This window comes from Amphiprion ocellaris, chromosome 17 (genome assembly GCF_022539595.1).
Source record: "Amphiprion ocellaris isolate individual 3 ecotype Okinawa chromosome 17, ASM2253959v1, whole genome shotgun sequence".
Lineage (NCBI taxonomy): Eukaryota > Metazoa > Chordata > Actinopteri > Pomacentridae > Amphiprion > Amphiprion ocellaris.
In genome coordinates, this window is record NC_072782.1 from 28,383,393 (window position 1) to 28,400,230 (window position 16,838).

At 39.0% G+C, this 16,838-nt stretch overlaps 1 protein-coding gene across 8 annotated transcripts in view; it reads right to left on the reverse strand.

Moving 5' to 3' along the window:
- Nucleotides 1–16,838, reverse strand: part of cacna1bb (calcium channel, voltage-dependent, N type, alpha 1B subunit, b) — a 261,236-nt gene that overhangs the window by 139,381 nt on the left and 105,017 nt on the right. For all 8 annotated transcript variants that reach the window (XM_055019128.1, XM_055019127.1, XM_055019126.1 and 5 more), the window contains exon 8: nt 14,975–15,162. In XM_055019128.1, coding sequence (XP_054875103.1) covers nt 14,975–15,162 — 188 coding nt within the window. The remainder of the gene's footprint in view (nt 1–14,974; nt 15,163–16,838) is intronic.

Genomic DNA, 16,838 nt, shown 5'->3' on the forward strand with positions numbered 1-16,838 from the left:
ATTATTGACAACGCAACTCGACCGCTAAATTGCCAGGAAACTTCTGATGTGCAACTTTTACACCGGACACACTTGATGGTCTCCTGACACCTACCAACAATGTTGTTTTTGTTGATACTGTTCTACCCAAATTTGGCAGTTATTGTTAAATTATGACCACAACTACTTCCAAACCTTAACTCCAAATTACAAACACTGTAACTTCAACTAAATCAGGTTGCAGAGGGATCACAATGTGAAAATTATGCCAGAATTAACCGATATCTGACATCTAAAATGAGATCTGAAAGCGAGTGGTTTTTCACACTTCCTGTTTGGGCCTTGAGGCTATTCAAACCGTTTATTTTGCACCCATGAAAAACAACTGTGTACTAATAAAGACATAATACATCCAGGCAGTATGAGCATGCCTTCAGTAATCTGTCCTCTCACTAAGATCCAGTTTTCACACTGACTGTTATTATCACAGCAGGGGGACGTTCAGTGGATGTAGGTGAAGGAGAAAGTTCGAAGAAAAATCCAGCAAATGACACAATAATTTGTGGGGATGATGCTTATTATTTTTCCTTTTCTTCGCACACATCTCAACTGTTTCCTGCTCCACATTCCGCCATAATCTGGCCTCCAGCATTCTGGAGTTGCGTATCAGCAGCATCCACCGTGCGGTTTAGCTGCTAAAGACGACACTGATAGGAGGAGGATATTTTTCTCAAGTCAAAAGCTCTGCAGCAACTGGCATCATTACGATCATTAGCATAAGCCCAAATCTCTCCTTGTTTCACTGCCTTCCCCTCTGCTCTGCTCCGTTCATGATTATAACATCATGAAGGAACGTCGACTCCGTTTGGTGACATTTTCTCCCTCCCAGGCTCTTCGGTGGGTGTAATGACTTCAGTGAGGATGGATTTTAACATGTAACAAGGCCTTGGGTTTGGTCTCTCAGCCTTCTTTAGGCCCCTCAAGAGGACTCATTATTTTCGATGACATGTTGATGCATTATTGGTGCTACAGGGTATCTTGAAATTACGACTACAACAATAATTTCTCTGACAATTCCCTGACTGGATCATGATTAAAGAAACCCATGTCGACGAGATGACACAATACATGCACAGCAATCAGCCACGTTCTACCAAACTGAACTAAGAGGTTGGTTTTCCAAGCATACATGGCGTTAAACACCATACATCCATTAAAGATCCTCTTCTGTTGTTGATTTAACCCTTAAAAATTCATCTTTATGTATCAAAGTTACATATTCACAAGCTTTTCTCCCCATAATTAGTCATTTCCTACCTGTAAATGGCTTTAATGTAACTCTACAACACTGCTTTCTACAGAATCGTTGCAGTTCGAGCATGCCAGCTTATCTGCGAGTGAAACTATTTGACACCACACAATGGCAAGTCGTAGCATTAATGTAATTAGGCGAGACATGTTCAAACCAATAACTGATACACAGGAAGAGTAATGACATGAAAAGCTCCACCCTGCAAGTTAACATGATTTGTCTTCTAGCGTATAAAAACATCATAGAACATGGAAACACAGTAAGAAACCAGATTTTCATGAAAGGGTAGCTGCTTTCAACAATATTCCTATGTAACCTTTACTCATATTGTGTGGGAGACAGACCCCAGTTGGTACAAATTCCAGTGAGTCAATGAAATATGTAACGTCAAAGCTGGTTTTGAGTTGTACCGCAATGAGCTGAAGGCCTATCAGACGCCAAAAAACTTTACAATTTAGAATAAATGAATAGAGTCACCATTCATGTCTCAGGGCAATGTGTTGTGTGCTTGTACTTGTTTGATTGGCCTTGATGATTGGATGATGTTACACTGTGACGATAGGTTAACATAGTTAGCTTCAGCATGAGGACACTTTGTAGAGAATACATCAGGACTGGCAGGAAGACATTAAGCATCAAAGACATCTTAGTCATGGTACCCGCTGCTAGAGAAATTGCTAAAATGCTCTATGTCTGCCAATACAAATCTGCCTGTAGTCCGAGTGAACGCCTCCTCAGGTGGTTTTTGCCACCTTCTACAGTTTCTGGACACTTTTCGGAACTTTTGGTACATCCTAACCTCTCCATATTATATTTCAGACAATGTCAGAGCTTCACAACACGGTTCATGATCACCTGACGAACATTAAAGGACAGCTTGGATGCAGAAAATGCTTTTTTCTTAATGCATTGCAAAGTTTTTCAGTTGTTGAGCATACAGAGTTCATATTTTTGAGTGATTTTGACAACTATAATGTATTTTAATGTAGTGTGTTTCATCTGAGAAAATGGTATTGGATTGGGACTTAGTAAAACAAAATATTAAATAACTCGGATCAAAAACCGACAACAAACCTAAGGAACCAATCCAGCTGCAGGTTGGAGCTTTCTGAATTGTTTCTGGTTTGAACATGAATGGCTGAAATACTCCAATATTACAACTTGCATTTGCATAGAGTGTTTGAGCAGAGTTGTGGGTGAGCTGGTGTGCTTCAACTGCAGCGAGTGGGGAAAGTTGAAAGGTAAGAAACGTAGGAACTTAACTGATCTGTGCATTCTAGAAGAAGCAACGGCGTAGAGGTACATCTAAGGCATTTTAGAGGTGGGGGAAGGATAATTTCCTTAAAGAAAACATTTAAATATCCACTCTGATATACAGAAATGAGTTTTTGGAGGTTGAATCAACCACCAGAGAGGCATTTTACACATCTTCAAACTAAAATTCCTGTCTTTTTATTTGATCTGCTCACTGGCACCAGTACCAACATGCTAACACCATCACAGCCGTTGCTATTGTCAGTCTGAAAGCAGCCTCACTGTCAACCACTCCCTCCAGCTGAGGAATAACACGGCAGACAGCAGTGTTTCGTTCCACTACATCAGCTGCTGGGACACCATGGGATCCTGCAACATGGCCTCGCCAGCGGAGGCGAAGTAACCAGGGAGGTGGGGGGGTGGACGGAGGCGAGAAAGGAAGGAGCAGAAGGAGCAGAGATGGGGAGGACGAGGAGGATGGGGGGAGGCACTGCGTTTTCTTTTGCACCATTAGAAAAGAAGGCCTGAGCGATTCCCCTCTGGGCAGAGCAGGCACAGTCATCAATCTGCAAGGTTAACACTGGGTTACGGGGGAGTATATAATCTCCCGAATGCAGCCCCTGCCTCAGTGCTATTCTAGCTTTATGTTGTAATAGACTTCACCCCCCCCCATGCTTCTATATTGATAGTGCATCTACATGTGTAGATTCGGCACATTAATGGTATGACATGCATGCACGCTCCACTGCTTTGCTATAGCTCTTTTCTGCTACATGATGTTGTCTGGGGTTCTGTCACAGTTTAACTCTGTTTTATGTTCTAGTTTTCACCCCCGCCTCCTGTATCTCCCCATCCATTCTCCAGATGTCATCGGACTTCCATTCTCAGCTGTGTAACCTGTCTGTCACATCCAGGTTATTCCCAGTCAGCTCCACTGTGTATATAAAGGGGTTGTACAGTGAAAAAAAAAATGACGTTCTAATTCTTTTTCTTGACACTTTTCTTTGACCACAAGGGAACATCAGGAGGTTGAAGAGGAGAATTTATAAGGACACATAAAAACAGAAAACCACCTTAATAAAGGATCAGACTTTTCTTACAACAGGCTACATGTTAGGGTCTTCAGATGTAATTGGATTGAAATGTTGCAGATATGCCACGTGTGGTGTGTTGCTTTCATAGACTCTATATAAAAGATGGATGCTGTAACTGTGACGACATCCATCGGTGTTATGGACTATTGTTCAGCCACGAGTTTGGAATTTTGGCTGTTGGCATTTTGTTTTTTTGAAGCATCCAAGAGGTGGTTCCAACAATCACAACAGATGCTTCTATATCAGTTATTTTACGGTAAATGGAACCATAAATTACAAAATCAACACCACACTGTGTTGAAGAAGACTAAAAACTAGCATCTGAGACCCTAAATCTATTAGGAGAATGTTTATTCTCTTAGAAGATATAAACAAGGAGTAGGTTTTTTTTCATTAAATTCTATACAATCAAATTTTTTTGATAAGTACAGGAGTCACCTTCTGCTGGTCTTCAGAGAGAATAAAGGTTTAAGTCGTGTTATTGGCTTCACTTTTTAGACCCAAAGATTATTGTAAGAGCAAGGATGGTGGCTTTCCTTTTATTAATTTCTGTTCTTCTTGAGTTAACCCCATCTAGTGGTTGAAGGATGGGGACAAAAGCGAGGGCGGCTGCTGGAAGGTGTGGCAGTCTTTGACTGCAACTCACATCCAAGGCTTGCACCACATTCATCCTGACTATATCTTTAACATCCTAAGCTTTTTTGTCTCTGAGTTTTGAAGAAATTTATGTCACAAAAACTACTAATCTCATCTTTTATAACGACTAAAAGGTTTTTATAAACAACTGAACTGCATTGCTCATTACATTTTGAGCGAGAATGTAATTTTGCTTTGTAAAAAAAAACGTAAAGCGTGACCTGTCTTGTAGTGGTAAAAGCAGCCATTTTGAATGAACAAACAGACAAAGTCCATGTTTGGTAGGAGGACATAACTAGAAACCAGAATTTCACCCAGAGGAACAGAGTTTGTGTAACACTTAAAGTGCTTCTGTACTGTCTTTGTACTAGGTATGGCAGTATAGTTACCTTTAACCAAAGTACTACAGTAGAAAGGAGGATAGGCCAGACCAGAAGACTCTAAATGCGCAGGAGCCCAGGGTGTGCGATAACAAGGGAGATGACACAGTATTAGAAGGCAATTTGCATTTAATTGCAAAGTTTAAATTGTGAAGAGGTTTGTGCAGAATAAAAAAATAGAATAAAAGATAAATAAAATTAAATAAAAATAGTCATTTTTGTCTTTAGTGGTTCTTTTTTTTTTCAGTCTTTCAGTGTCAATTGTTGAGAGTTCAGTGTTCACGGTTATGTGTTTGTAACCAGTTGGGTTACAAGCTACCAGTTTGTTCGACTCTTTGGGCTGATGCTCGCCATCCAGTACTGGAAGTTGATCCTTGGTTCTTCCCAAGATTTCCAAATCCGATCCCAAAAAAAAAAAAACCCCGACCTGAGGAACAGGTCAGACTAAAGCAACTTAAACTATGACCTGCAGTGTCTATAGCTTGTTACCCTGTTTGTAAAGGATTTACAATAGTTTCTACATTCTTTTTCCACGTTGTACAACAATTTATAATTCAACATCAACCTTCTACATTACCAAATTACCAATAAATGAAATTAAAATAATTTACATTTAGTAATTAAGTAATTAGTTTCTCTGCTCAGTATAGGGTGAATACACCTATAAATTAATCCAAAACTGCTTTAGAAGTGGAATAGAAATACAACTGGCTTGTAAATGTATCCGAATATATCAAAATTTAGGCAAAGTGCTGGTAAATGCACTTGACATTAACACAGATTCGCTACAGTGTGCTGACACAGATTAGCGCCATAGAAAATAAAAACGAGTGCTAACAAACACAAAATACAGCACATTTCACAACTTCACAACATAATTTTCACAGGAACCTTCAAGTAACATTTGTTATCTGGTAAAATAAACCCACTGTTAGGCGTGTGGCCTCACAATATGCATTTTGTTTGAAGAAAAGCTAGTAGAAGTTCCAATAGGAGGTTAGCATTTAAGCTAGCGGCGATTAGCATGCTAAATTAGCGCGCGCGCGCGCACATACACACACACACACTCAATGGGACTTACCATGCTAAGCACCACGCGCAGCAAGGGGAATTCCAGCTCACGAGGGTTCACAGCCTTGAATCTCTCAATGTCTTTAAATTTAACAAACGAGTTGTCATTATATTTATATATTTCAATGCTTACACAAGTTTTAGTGTGTTTCTGCTCACCAAATCTCCGAATTTCTCCACAAAAGGCTGCTACCGTCGCGTTAGCTTTTCCACCATCGTAAAATGATCCCTCCCGGTCCGCGGATCGAGCGTGTCTGAGAAGCACGTACAGGGCACGCACAGCTCGGGAGTAGGACGAGAGGTGACCCCTACCTGATTGGCTGATATTGACATTGGATATACGGCCATTGGCTGTTTAAGTTGTCAAGCAAAATACCTAAGTTAATTTAAATATACGTATTTGTTTCTTGTGTTTCTAACTATTTATCAACATCTTTAATTAACTTCTCTTTGAATGTTTTAAAAATATTTTTATTTATTTATTTTTTTCAAAGCATGAATATTTATAGTTTTATTCCCGTTTTTAACACTGGGTTACATTTGCACTTCATAATGGACTATCAGTCTCAAAATTAAGTCTTGTTTACTTTTACTTGCTCTCTGGCTCGGTTCAAGCACGGAAACTACATCGTTTGGTTTCGGGAGATATCACACCATGTTAGAAGCTTGGATAAGGCTAGGCACTAAAAATTACTTGGTTATGGTAAGAAAAAATGTCATGGGTTGGGTTCAAATACGACCCTATCACTACATGTTGGAAGCTGGGTTACCGGGGTGATGCCTAAACTAGCATCAGATTGATTGGCTCAAAGGGAACAACAGTGAAGCTGTAAAATCAGTGGTAAAGATACGTTGATTAGAAACAGATTTGTGAAACGCTACAAACAAATGTACTCTGGCAGCGAATACATTTCCCCTTAAAATGTGATTAAGAATACAGTTCACTTGTATTCAAACGTAACTTTATGGCAACTTGGTTGTTTATATACAGTCTATGGTTGCTTTCAAAGGAACTGTGGGACGACTTCAGGTTCTTTCCTTTGCTAAAGGATGGATCAGTTTATTACCTGGTAAAGGAGATTAGAAAAGCATCTTTCATTAGTCTATAGAACTCTATCAACTCTTATCAAGGTTTCAACATAGATACTTTGGTTGATATTGTTGGAAACAGTCGGAACCTTCCTCTACAAAGAAGACAACTCTGCTGCAACCCTGCTCTCCACTTTCACTTCTTGCCAGATTGTTGTTGTCAGTTTGCCTGAACCCTCTATCCTTGTTTTTCAGTCTGTTTTCCTAGATTACCTGTTTGACCATTTTCCCTCCTGTCTGGGCCACAATCTCTGCCTTGCCATCTGGATTTGTTTGCCTGCCAACCTGCCTACAAGCTCCTGTTTTTTTTTTTTTTTTTTTTCCAATAAGCTACTTTTAAACTCTTCCTGGCTGCCTGGCTCATTCCACCGTTGGGTTTTCCTCTCTGCTCTCCTGACACAACACTGCGAGAGTTTGTTTGTTTTCTGTTGTTGAGAACAAACTTTGGGTAAACTTTGTTGGAGCTGCAGAATATTTTGGCCTTGCTTGGATGGAAACTTCAAGTAGTCTAAGTCAGGGCTAAGAATGCTGTCAGTCAAGATGAATCATGTCATCAGTTCACAAGAAATACAGGAAAAAACAGCAACCGAATATACTACTTATTCTGCAAAGATGACTGGATAAAATAAGTATATTAAATATGAATAAATAGCCCAACAGGAGTAGAAAAAGGCTCAGAAAATGAGAAATGTACAATGAAACAGCTGAGAAAAACACTGTTTTGCTGCACTGAACATCATAATGGGCCTAAATAGCACCAAAAGCTACAGTCGTTCTTTAAAGGTCAGCTTATTAAGCATCTCATCAGGGCCAGTTATGTAAGTAATAATACTAATAATGAGGTGTCCTGATATAAAAAGTAACACATAAGGAGGAGAAGGCTAAATCTGTTCCAACAACATTTTCATTAAAACCTACGTAGATGCATTCAGGAGTTTAGAGCAATAGAAAAATAGGCACAAAATGGTAATAAGCAAAAATGAGACTGAGGTGAATTAGAAAAACTCTTCAGCTGCCACACTGTTGGATTGTAGAGAAAAGTCCACAATAATGGCAGTCTTTCCAATGATGAACCAGACTCAGAACCACTTCTAAAACTCTAATTACAACGGAGTCATTAAGAAAGTTGAATTTCAATGCTAGTAGCTCATAAAGAGGGTAGCGTTTGTATGCTAGATATCTATTGGTGTCTCTCTGCATCATTAATTATGCGAGTTTAATGCCAGTGTGTCTTCATGTCTCCTAATGCATTTGTCTTAATAAACCATAATTCTAGCATTATTCTCGGTTACCCACTCACCTATTACTGAGCTGCTGAATTAGTAGGGGAACAGCATTAATTGTGTGATTGTCTTGGAACAATCCCTCTAATTTAACAAATGCTGCAACAAAGCACTTTAAAAGAACCGATTGGACTCCATTATTGTTACATTAAAGCACCAAAGTAGATCCTAAAATATGGGCGAAAGCAGAAAAGAGACTAGTGTTGGTATGGTTACAGCGTTGTGCTTCCCCTGATAACATTTATTTGTTTTTAAATAGCTATTTGCAGGTGAAGAATTCAGGAGAATGCCGTACTAACATCACACAAACAGGGACTCTTTGTGTCTTTTCTGTGACAACGAACACAATATACAGACTGTTAGTGATTATTCTGCTGATTGAGGCTCAATACAGCCAATTAAAGCAACTTTACTGCATGTATAGCAACACTTTACTGTGACTGCAGCTGCTAAATGTGTCACACACTTCACACAACAAACCCACTAGTGTGCATCACCAATTTCCTTAAAGGCGATATGCAGTCATCACATTACTGGTTAGGAATCATAGTAACTATATTAATTCAAATCATTTCATTATTTAGTGGTGGAGGAAGCACTGAGATTCATTACTGAAGTAAAAGTACCACACAGTAAAAGTCTTACATCGAAAATGTCACTAAAAGTAAGCAAGTGTGGCTGTTTATATCATATAACATTAGATCATTATTATTATTATTATTATTATTATTATTATTATTATTATTATTATTATTACTATTAATCGTGTATTATTGCAAAAGCAGGATTTTTTCTAGCAACTAGAAACCTGAAACTCAAAGAATCAGAACTGATAAGCAGAATCATTATAATATAAATACAATATTGCCTTTGAATGGTGCGAGCAAAACAAAACAGCTCCTTCTCCCAACAAGAAATTGGATAGACAATGTGAACCTACCAGTCTACATTAATTCTTATCTAAAAGACTCGAGTATACGACTACAAGAAGTCCTAAACAAAAGTTACCAAACTGACAAAAACCAACCAACCCAGTTTCTTACAACACCAACAGTTTGGTCTTACCAACCAATCACAGCGCTTCACTTCCAAAGCTGACACCCTGAGGAGCCAATGGGATACTCAGGGATGCTCAGTCGTATCATTTCCGACGGATGAAATCTTTAATAAAAAATGACCTTGTACTGAGCACATAAAATCCTTAAAACCAGCAGTCAGACCAAGTAAAACACTCCCAACATGGAAATTGTCTTATAAATGATCAGAAATCTCTCCCAACTTAAGAAAACAGACTTTCATGCATCTAAATCAGTCTCGTCTTGCAAAGGAACAGACTGAAAGAACTAAATAAAGCCACAGAGAACAAGAAGATTAAATTAATGAGTAGAAAGATAAAGACTTGGTTAGACAGGTGGACGTAAAATAGAGCAATAAAAGCCGCACAAAAAGGCTGCAAGTACAAATAGCCGGCGGATCAAAAGGACCGACTTTGAGCAAACCATTGGAAGCAAAAGACCGAAAACACAAAGAAAAAAGTTCCGACTGAGAGAAAAGGCATTCTTGGATCACAACAGTGCGGGACTGCAGTGCTTTAGGATAATGAGGCAGAAAAAGCTACGGGAGATGTTTGCCACGAAACGAGGAAGAGCGAGAAGAAAAAAGGAGGAAACATGACTGGCTAAGTGGCTCACATATTCTGAGCCAGTTAGCTGCTCTCTCCTGGGAGACCGAAAAGATGAAGGAGAGGGAGAAGAAATGAGGCAGCGAAAAGGAAAAGGAAAACGCGCTGAGGGAATTAAAAGAGGATGTAAACACAGTAAAGAGGGAAAATGAAGAGAAAGGGGGAAACATGAGAGGCAGGATTACATGTGGGCATCAGATAATAAAGCAATAAGTTGAATGGATCAATGATTTTCTGTCACCCGCCACACATACCTGTAAGAAGAGTTTCTCTTTTCTTTGCATGCATTGAAAAGAGGATCTTGCACATAATAAGAGGAGAAATTGTAGTAGAGGTTATGTATTCCTACTGATTTTCTGTTCAGAAACGGAGACATAAACAGCGCAGAGGGGATTTACAGCAACAGTAATGAAGACTGTAGAGAGAAAGGAAATGTGCATTAAACACAGGCGGGTATATAATTAAAGAATGATAATTAAAAGTAAAAATGAAGCAGTAAGGCTGCTAATGAACGCAGCATCTCATTAGCTAAAACCTGAATGAATAATAGACAGATGAGGTGGTTTGGGTAAATATAAAATCACTACAGGGGGAAAGTAAACTATTCTTTGTTTTGTTAAGATATTTACTGAGCATGTAGCTGCATTTACCTCAGCATTAAAGTCGATATATAACATTCAACTTTCTCTTCCCTTTGCTTTTTTTGGGTAACCCCTTAGTATTAAGTTCCAAACATTACATTCTAAGTTTAGGAATAATATTTTAAGTTATAGAAACGGCTTCTCTCAGGTTGAGTTGACCAAACTAAGTATTTCAAGTTAAGTTATAATCCAGGAACCGACTATATAATAAGGGTTAAAACTATAAATTCCATGATTTTTCAGTTCAGCTGTCCCTGAGTGTAAAGCAGTTCTTTACATTAAATCATTAACTTGCCCTGAATGTGTTTCATAAAGTCAGATGCCTTCAATTTAATGTATTTTCAAAAGCAACACAGTTACCTGGTCAAGAAAGCAGGACCAGATTTTGTTGCATTAAAGTTCCTTTTCAGTCGATGATTTAACAATTGAAAACAAAGGAGTTTGCATGTTCTCCCTGTGCATGCGTCAGTTTTCTCTGGGTACTCTGGCTTCTTCTCACAGTCCAAATACATGTTCAGGCTGTCAGTAGGTGTGAATGTGAGTGTGATTGTTTGTCTCTATATGTAGCCTTGTGACAGACTGGTCACCTAGAATGGTTCTTAATCTGGTGACCAGGTGACTTTGCCCTAAGTCAGCTGGGATAGTCCGCAACCCTAATGAGGATTAAGTGGTGTATAGGTAATGGATGGATGGATGGATGACTTTGCCTTCTGTCTCACCTGCTGTATATCACATAAATAAGGCCTTTCCTCTTCATAGACTATCACTCCCACCTGTTTCTAACGGTGCACGCAAGACTTTAACTTTAAATCTTGCTCCATATAAAGTTAAAAACTGCTTGTAACAAACAACACACCAACTTATCTTCTTATGACAAACTCTACACCGTAACCTGAATTGAGTAATAAATAAAATAATTGTATAAAATAGAGGTTGTACATCGCTAGTCCACAAGTTGTATTCAAGTATCCCTGCACCAGAACTAACCTTTCAAACCTTCATACTTTCAATGTTTTTTGGGTCTTTATGTGGAACTTTGTGTTCTATTTTTTCATGTGGCGGTTACTGCTGGAGCAAAATATGATGCTTGTAATTTTAATTTGCGAAAACAGAATGAAACAGATGAAATTCTGGGTCAGTCAGTCATTGTGGAACCGGCTCAGTCACTCCTCCGTTCTTTAGTTCTACTTGGCTGAACAGCCCTCACCCTTTAGGGAATCTTCTCTTTCTGTTTGAGTTTTAGGATCGAGTGGTTTTTATGAGGCGATATCATGCTTTTGACTCCACTGAATAAACCAGAGAGGTGCCTGTATTTAGATAACAAAACTGTTTGGGTTGGTAACAGAGAGAAGAAGCACTAAAACCCTGTGATGCTTGGGGAGGTTAACCCAGTGACCCAGTTGTCCAAGACACAAGATCTGCTTTGAGTCCAGACAGACAAAGTTACACAACCTTAAGTCCTGCTCTCTGAACATGTTTACTCTCAATGCACGGTCAAATAAAATGCAAATATAAAAGGTCGTGTTAATCATCTTCATTCCATTTCCCACAGTTATCCACAATTCTTTTATCTTTTGTTATTTATTACTGTCTGTCAGGCCTCCTCTTACCTTTTGTTGTCACACCTTTTCCACTTGCAACTGTTTGCCAGTTTATTTGATTCAATTACTCTTTGGGGTTTTTTTGTCTTACCCTGTTACTGATTAGCAACCAAACACAAATTAACCACTATTCCCCCTTGTATTTACATACGGGCCCCTCTGAACCCTCTGACCCACTCTCTGACCATCCCTATAAAATGGGTACTCTCCAAATGCTCTGGGTTGACTTACCTTCACAGACTCATGCTCTGTGTTGGTAAGCCCACCATAAGCTGGAATACCAATAAACAGCCCACTACAGCAAACTTTGAAGGACTAAGAGTGAAATTTCTTCAACAGTACACTAACTCTGGACAGGTACAGTGTCCACTGCTCCACTGCTGCTACATTACAATCCATGCAGAACTCAGACTGACACTTTTTCCCTGTTCACTTGTTCACTGTTTCTGAATTTCAGGACACAGAAAGGCAAAGGTGAGATAGTCTCAAGTTTGCAGATTTATGACGGTGGATGGATGTGGGGTATTTTTGTAGCAAAACTATTTGTAAATGTGTATGGAGAGTTGTGTGTCTATATATCAATCTGTGTGTCTGTAGTAAGATTTGTAAATGTGCAAAAGAATTTGTAAATGGGTACTGAGATTTGTCAGTGCAAACCGGAATCTGCAAATGTCTTTTCAAAATTTGTGCATCTGTAATTAGGGTTTCAATGTACCAGCCAGAATGTACGAGCCTGTGAGCCTGAGCTCAGGGCACAGAAACCCCTGAGATACAAATCTCTCCTGGCAGAAGTGTAGCAAAAGTCACACGTAAAACGACATCCAGTCGTGAAGTCTGCTTGATTTGTGACTGATGTTTGTGGCCAAATACTTTGACTTTTCATCTGTTAATATCTTTGAATGCATTTATAGATCTTTGCATGTAAATTTCAATACAGACTAGCAGATCTTTTACACATTTGAAAACATAATTACAGATACACAAATCTGGAAAAGACATTCCAGTTTGGATTGACAAGTCTTAGTATTCTTTTACACATTTACAATAAGAAAAGCACTCAGAGAGCGTAGTACTCCGCCAAGGCTGCGCAGTCGTATGATTTCCAACAAATGAAATCTTTAAAAAGTTGGTGGTTGTCAGCAGTGGATTTGTAGTAGGATCATAATCATGTGATCATCAGCAAGCAGCTGATGTGCTCAATTGCTGTCATAGTTACAGTGACACCGTGCTGCTATCTCACAATGATACAGAAATCTTTAACAAATCTGTTGAAAAAGACTATAAACTGCATCACTGCCAAAATCGAATCAATTGGTCCTTGTGCCATTTCTGATCTTCTCAGAAAATTTCATCCAAATCCGTTATTCCATTTTTGAGTAATGTTGCTAACAGACAGGCAGGCAGACAGACAGACAGACAGACAGACCAATGCCGATTGTTGCATAACTCCACCATGTTCTTTGGTGGAGTAAACATCACTACAGATACACTCTCTCCACTGCTCTCCACTCCATTACCAGCTACCGTCAATGTGCCCTTCAGCAACAAAACAGTCGTCTAAACACTCTAGGGAAGCAGCTCACATGTGTAGAGCTGCGCCTTCATATGAATGTTAACAACATGGCTGGCGAAAAAAGAGCATGTATGCTGAAATAAATCATCTTCTGAATGAATTATTCATGTTTTAAAGAATTTGCAGCGCTGCTAATGGCTCCCAGAGGCCAAAACATTTGCTAAACATACAAAAATGCTTAATGGCAGAAATAACATGATTCTGCATGGCTAACTTTACGAACGCCGTGAAGTCTGTCCTGAGGAAACGCCTTGAGGTCATTAAAACCAATCATTTCAATGCAAATAAGTACACATCATTAACAAAAGGCTTATTATGTTTTGTTACAATTTGTGAAATCCAATTATTAAACACAGATTTGCCACAGGAAGAGTTTATATCCTGTGGTGACATTTTGACTCTGAAAAACCCAGAAAAATGTCATGTACATTTAGCCATTCATTGTTTTAATAGTCTGGATTAGACTGTTTTCTTAGACTGCTTGTTGTCTTCTTCTGGAAAACATGCTATTTTACTGTCTAATATTAGTATAGAGATGCATACCTGTTGACAACAAAGTGGCAATTACAATTACTTTAGTAAGAATTTGTGGTTCTAGTCCACTAAGTACACATTTCATACCGTTCTCGTTAGTACTATGCTTAAAATATGAAGGAAGAAATGTTTTATCTTTGAAGGTGAGCTTACTTTGAACCAGGACAATGTATGAAGTTTTGCTGCCAGCTAAAGATGTCAGATTTGTGCGCATTCTTTATTGTTATTTTGTACATTTGTTCCAAAAAATTCAAACTCTTTTCCATCTTTGTCTTTAACAACTAAGAGTTTACATGTAATGTGACTTTCGCTTTGTTTTGCATTCCTTTTTAACTGTAAAAACCCAATGGGAGCTCAACAGGTTGAGCAAGTGACCCATAAACAGGGGCTATAGTTCCGGCGCAGCAGTCATTGGTTCAAATCCAGCTCATGGCCCTTTGCTGCAGGTCTACCCCCATTCTTCTTCCCACTTTCCTGTCTCTCTCTCACTGCTGTTCTATGAATAAAGCCGAAAAAGGTAAATTAAAAAAAAAAAAAAAAAAAAAAAAAAAAACCCACACAACTTTAAACTTCTTTTCAACCTCATTTGTTGACTACATCCTTCTGGTTAGCGATAAATCCTGGAACCTGCAGGTTATTTTTTGACTTTCTGCTCCAATCCACAACAAAGTCTACTATGGATCTAAGTGTGTAGTGGACAAAGTCACCATTAAAACCCCAACAAATAATAGCATAGCAAAGATGGCAAGATGTTCAAAGTTGGTATAGAAGATAAAAAGGCAGACCAGATGAATTTAAGGCTTATAGTATAAAATAAGTCAGAGATTTTGGTATGTACAGACTTACGCTGTAGAGGATGTCCACCCAGCCCTCCATGGTGATGCACTGGAATACCGTCAACACTGCAAACAGGATATTGTCGAAGTTGGTGATACCAAAGTTGGGTCCGGTCCAGTATTCTCGGCACTGGGTCCCGTTCGGACAAATTCTGGCTGGAGGCTCGAGACCACAGGGCCAGTCGGCTGCTCTCTCACCTGGTCAGAACAGAAACACAAACAGAAAAGACATGCTGGTTTCTGTTTTGTGTCTGCACTTATTATTCCTGTACATTGTGTTTGTCTGATCTACAAATTTTTTTGAATGTACTATACAAACATGCACTCGAGGTTGGCTTAAACATCAACTTCTCAGAAATGAAATGCATGACAAAAACAATGCCAATCTCCAACTCACATTATACAAGTAACTGAATTTGTCTATCTCGGTCACAAACTGTCATCAAACAACAATGAAATGGTCGCTGTACAGCATTGCATCGCTTTAGGTTGGGCAGCTTTCAACAAAAGTAAACAAGACCTAACATCAAAACAAGTTCCTGATCATCTGAAATACAAGATTTTTGACACTCAGATCATGCCAGTTGTGTTATACGGTCTTGACTGTGTTACTTGGAGAACAAAATCACTCCAAAATCTCACTGGATTTCAGAACCACATCATGAGACGTCTCAGTAACCGTACTCCTATCAATGAACTACTCAACAATACCAAACCAAAGCCGATCACATCAGTTATTAAATTTCATTCATGTGCTAACATAAGTGCACAAGGGTTTTCTAACCATCAATTAGCCTTTCAGCACCATTAGCTAACACAATGTAGCATTAGAACACAGGAGTGATGGTTGCTGGAAATGTTCCTCTGTACCTCTATGGAGATATTCCATTAAAAATCAGCTGTTTCCAGCTAGAATAGTCATTTACCACGTTAACAATGTCTAGACTTTATTTGTGATTCATTTAATGTTATCTTCATTGAAAAAAAAAGATTTTCTTTCAAAAATAAGGACATTTCTAAGTGACCCCAAAGATTTGAACGGTAGTATATGTCTCGAAGGAAAGTTAGCCAGTAAGAGGAACAAAGGTTGACAACCCAAAACGCTGGCTCAACAACGTCCACTCATGGACTGGACTTGACCTTTTATCTCTTAACTCAGCTTTGTGGGGAAAATATCTCATGTTGATGTGCAATGTACAACAAGCGGAAGAAGCAACTGATGATGATGATGTGTATTGTAATACCCAAAAGGCTTCATCAATGTCTACATATTTTGAGTCTATATCTTCAACCGCTCAGCATATCTTCATTATATACCCTGTCAGTTAAGCCTGTAACTCTTCTAAAGGGAAACACTCGGCGGTATCCCTCACGGCTGCCCCACCCTTGACTGACTCCTCTAAATGAGCACCATTGACCTCTTAACATTGTAATGCAGATCCAGGCTGCAGCCTCATTCTGTCAGTCATTACACAAAGCCGGAGACCACAGGTGAAGGTTGGTATGATGATCGACCGGCGGATGTCGAGTGGTTTGGCTCGGCTGAATGCAACAGAAGGCTGCTGGTGTCACAGGTGAAGCACATAAGCAGCAAATGTTACAGCTCCTCATCTACATACATAAGACCTGAGCTCCATCAAACATCTGGAAGGTAAATATGCTGTCACATTCTCCTTTTAAATAACAAACATCATGATATACCAAGACATTTTACATGTTATTTCCATCATTTTCTGTATACTCTGGGAATGGTTTGACTATTTTTTGCCTTGCCCAGATGGTGATGAAATAAAAGGAAAGCATCAGCTCAAAATTAACACTGATCTGCTGGTGGGTTATTCCACCTCAAATCATCAGGTTTCTTCTGCTCAACC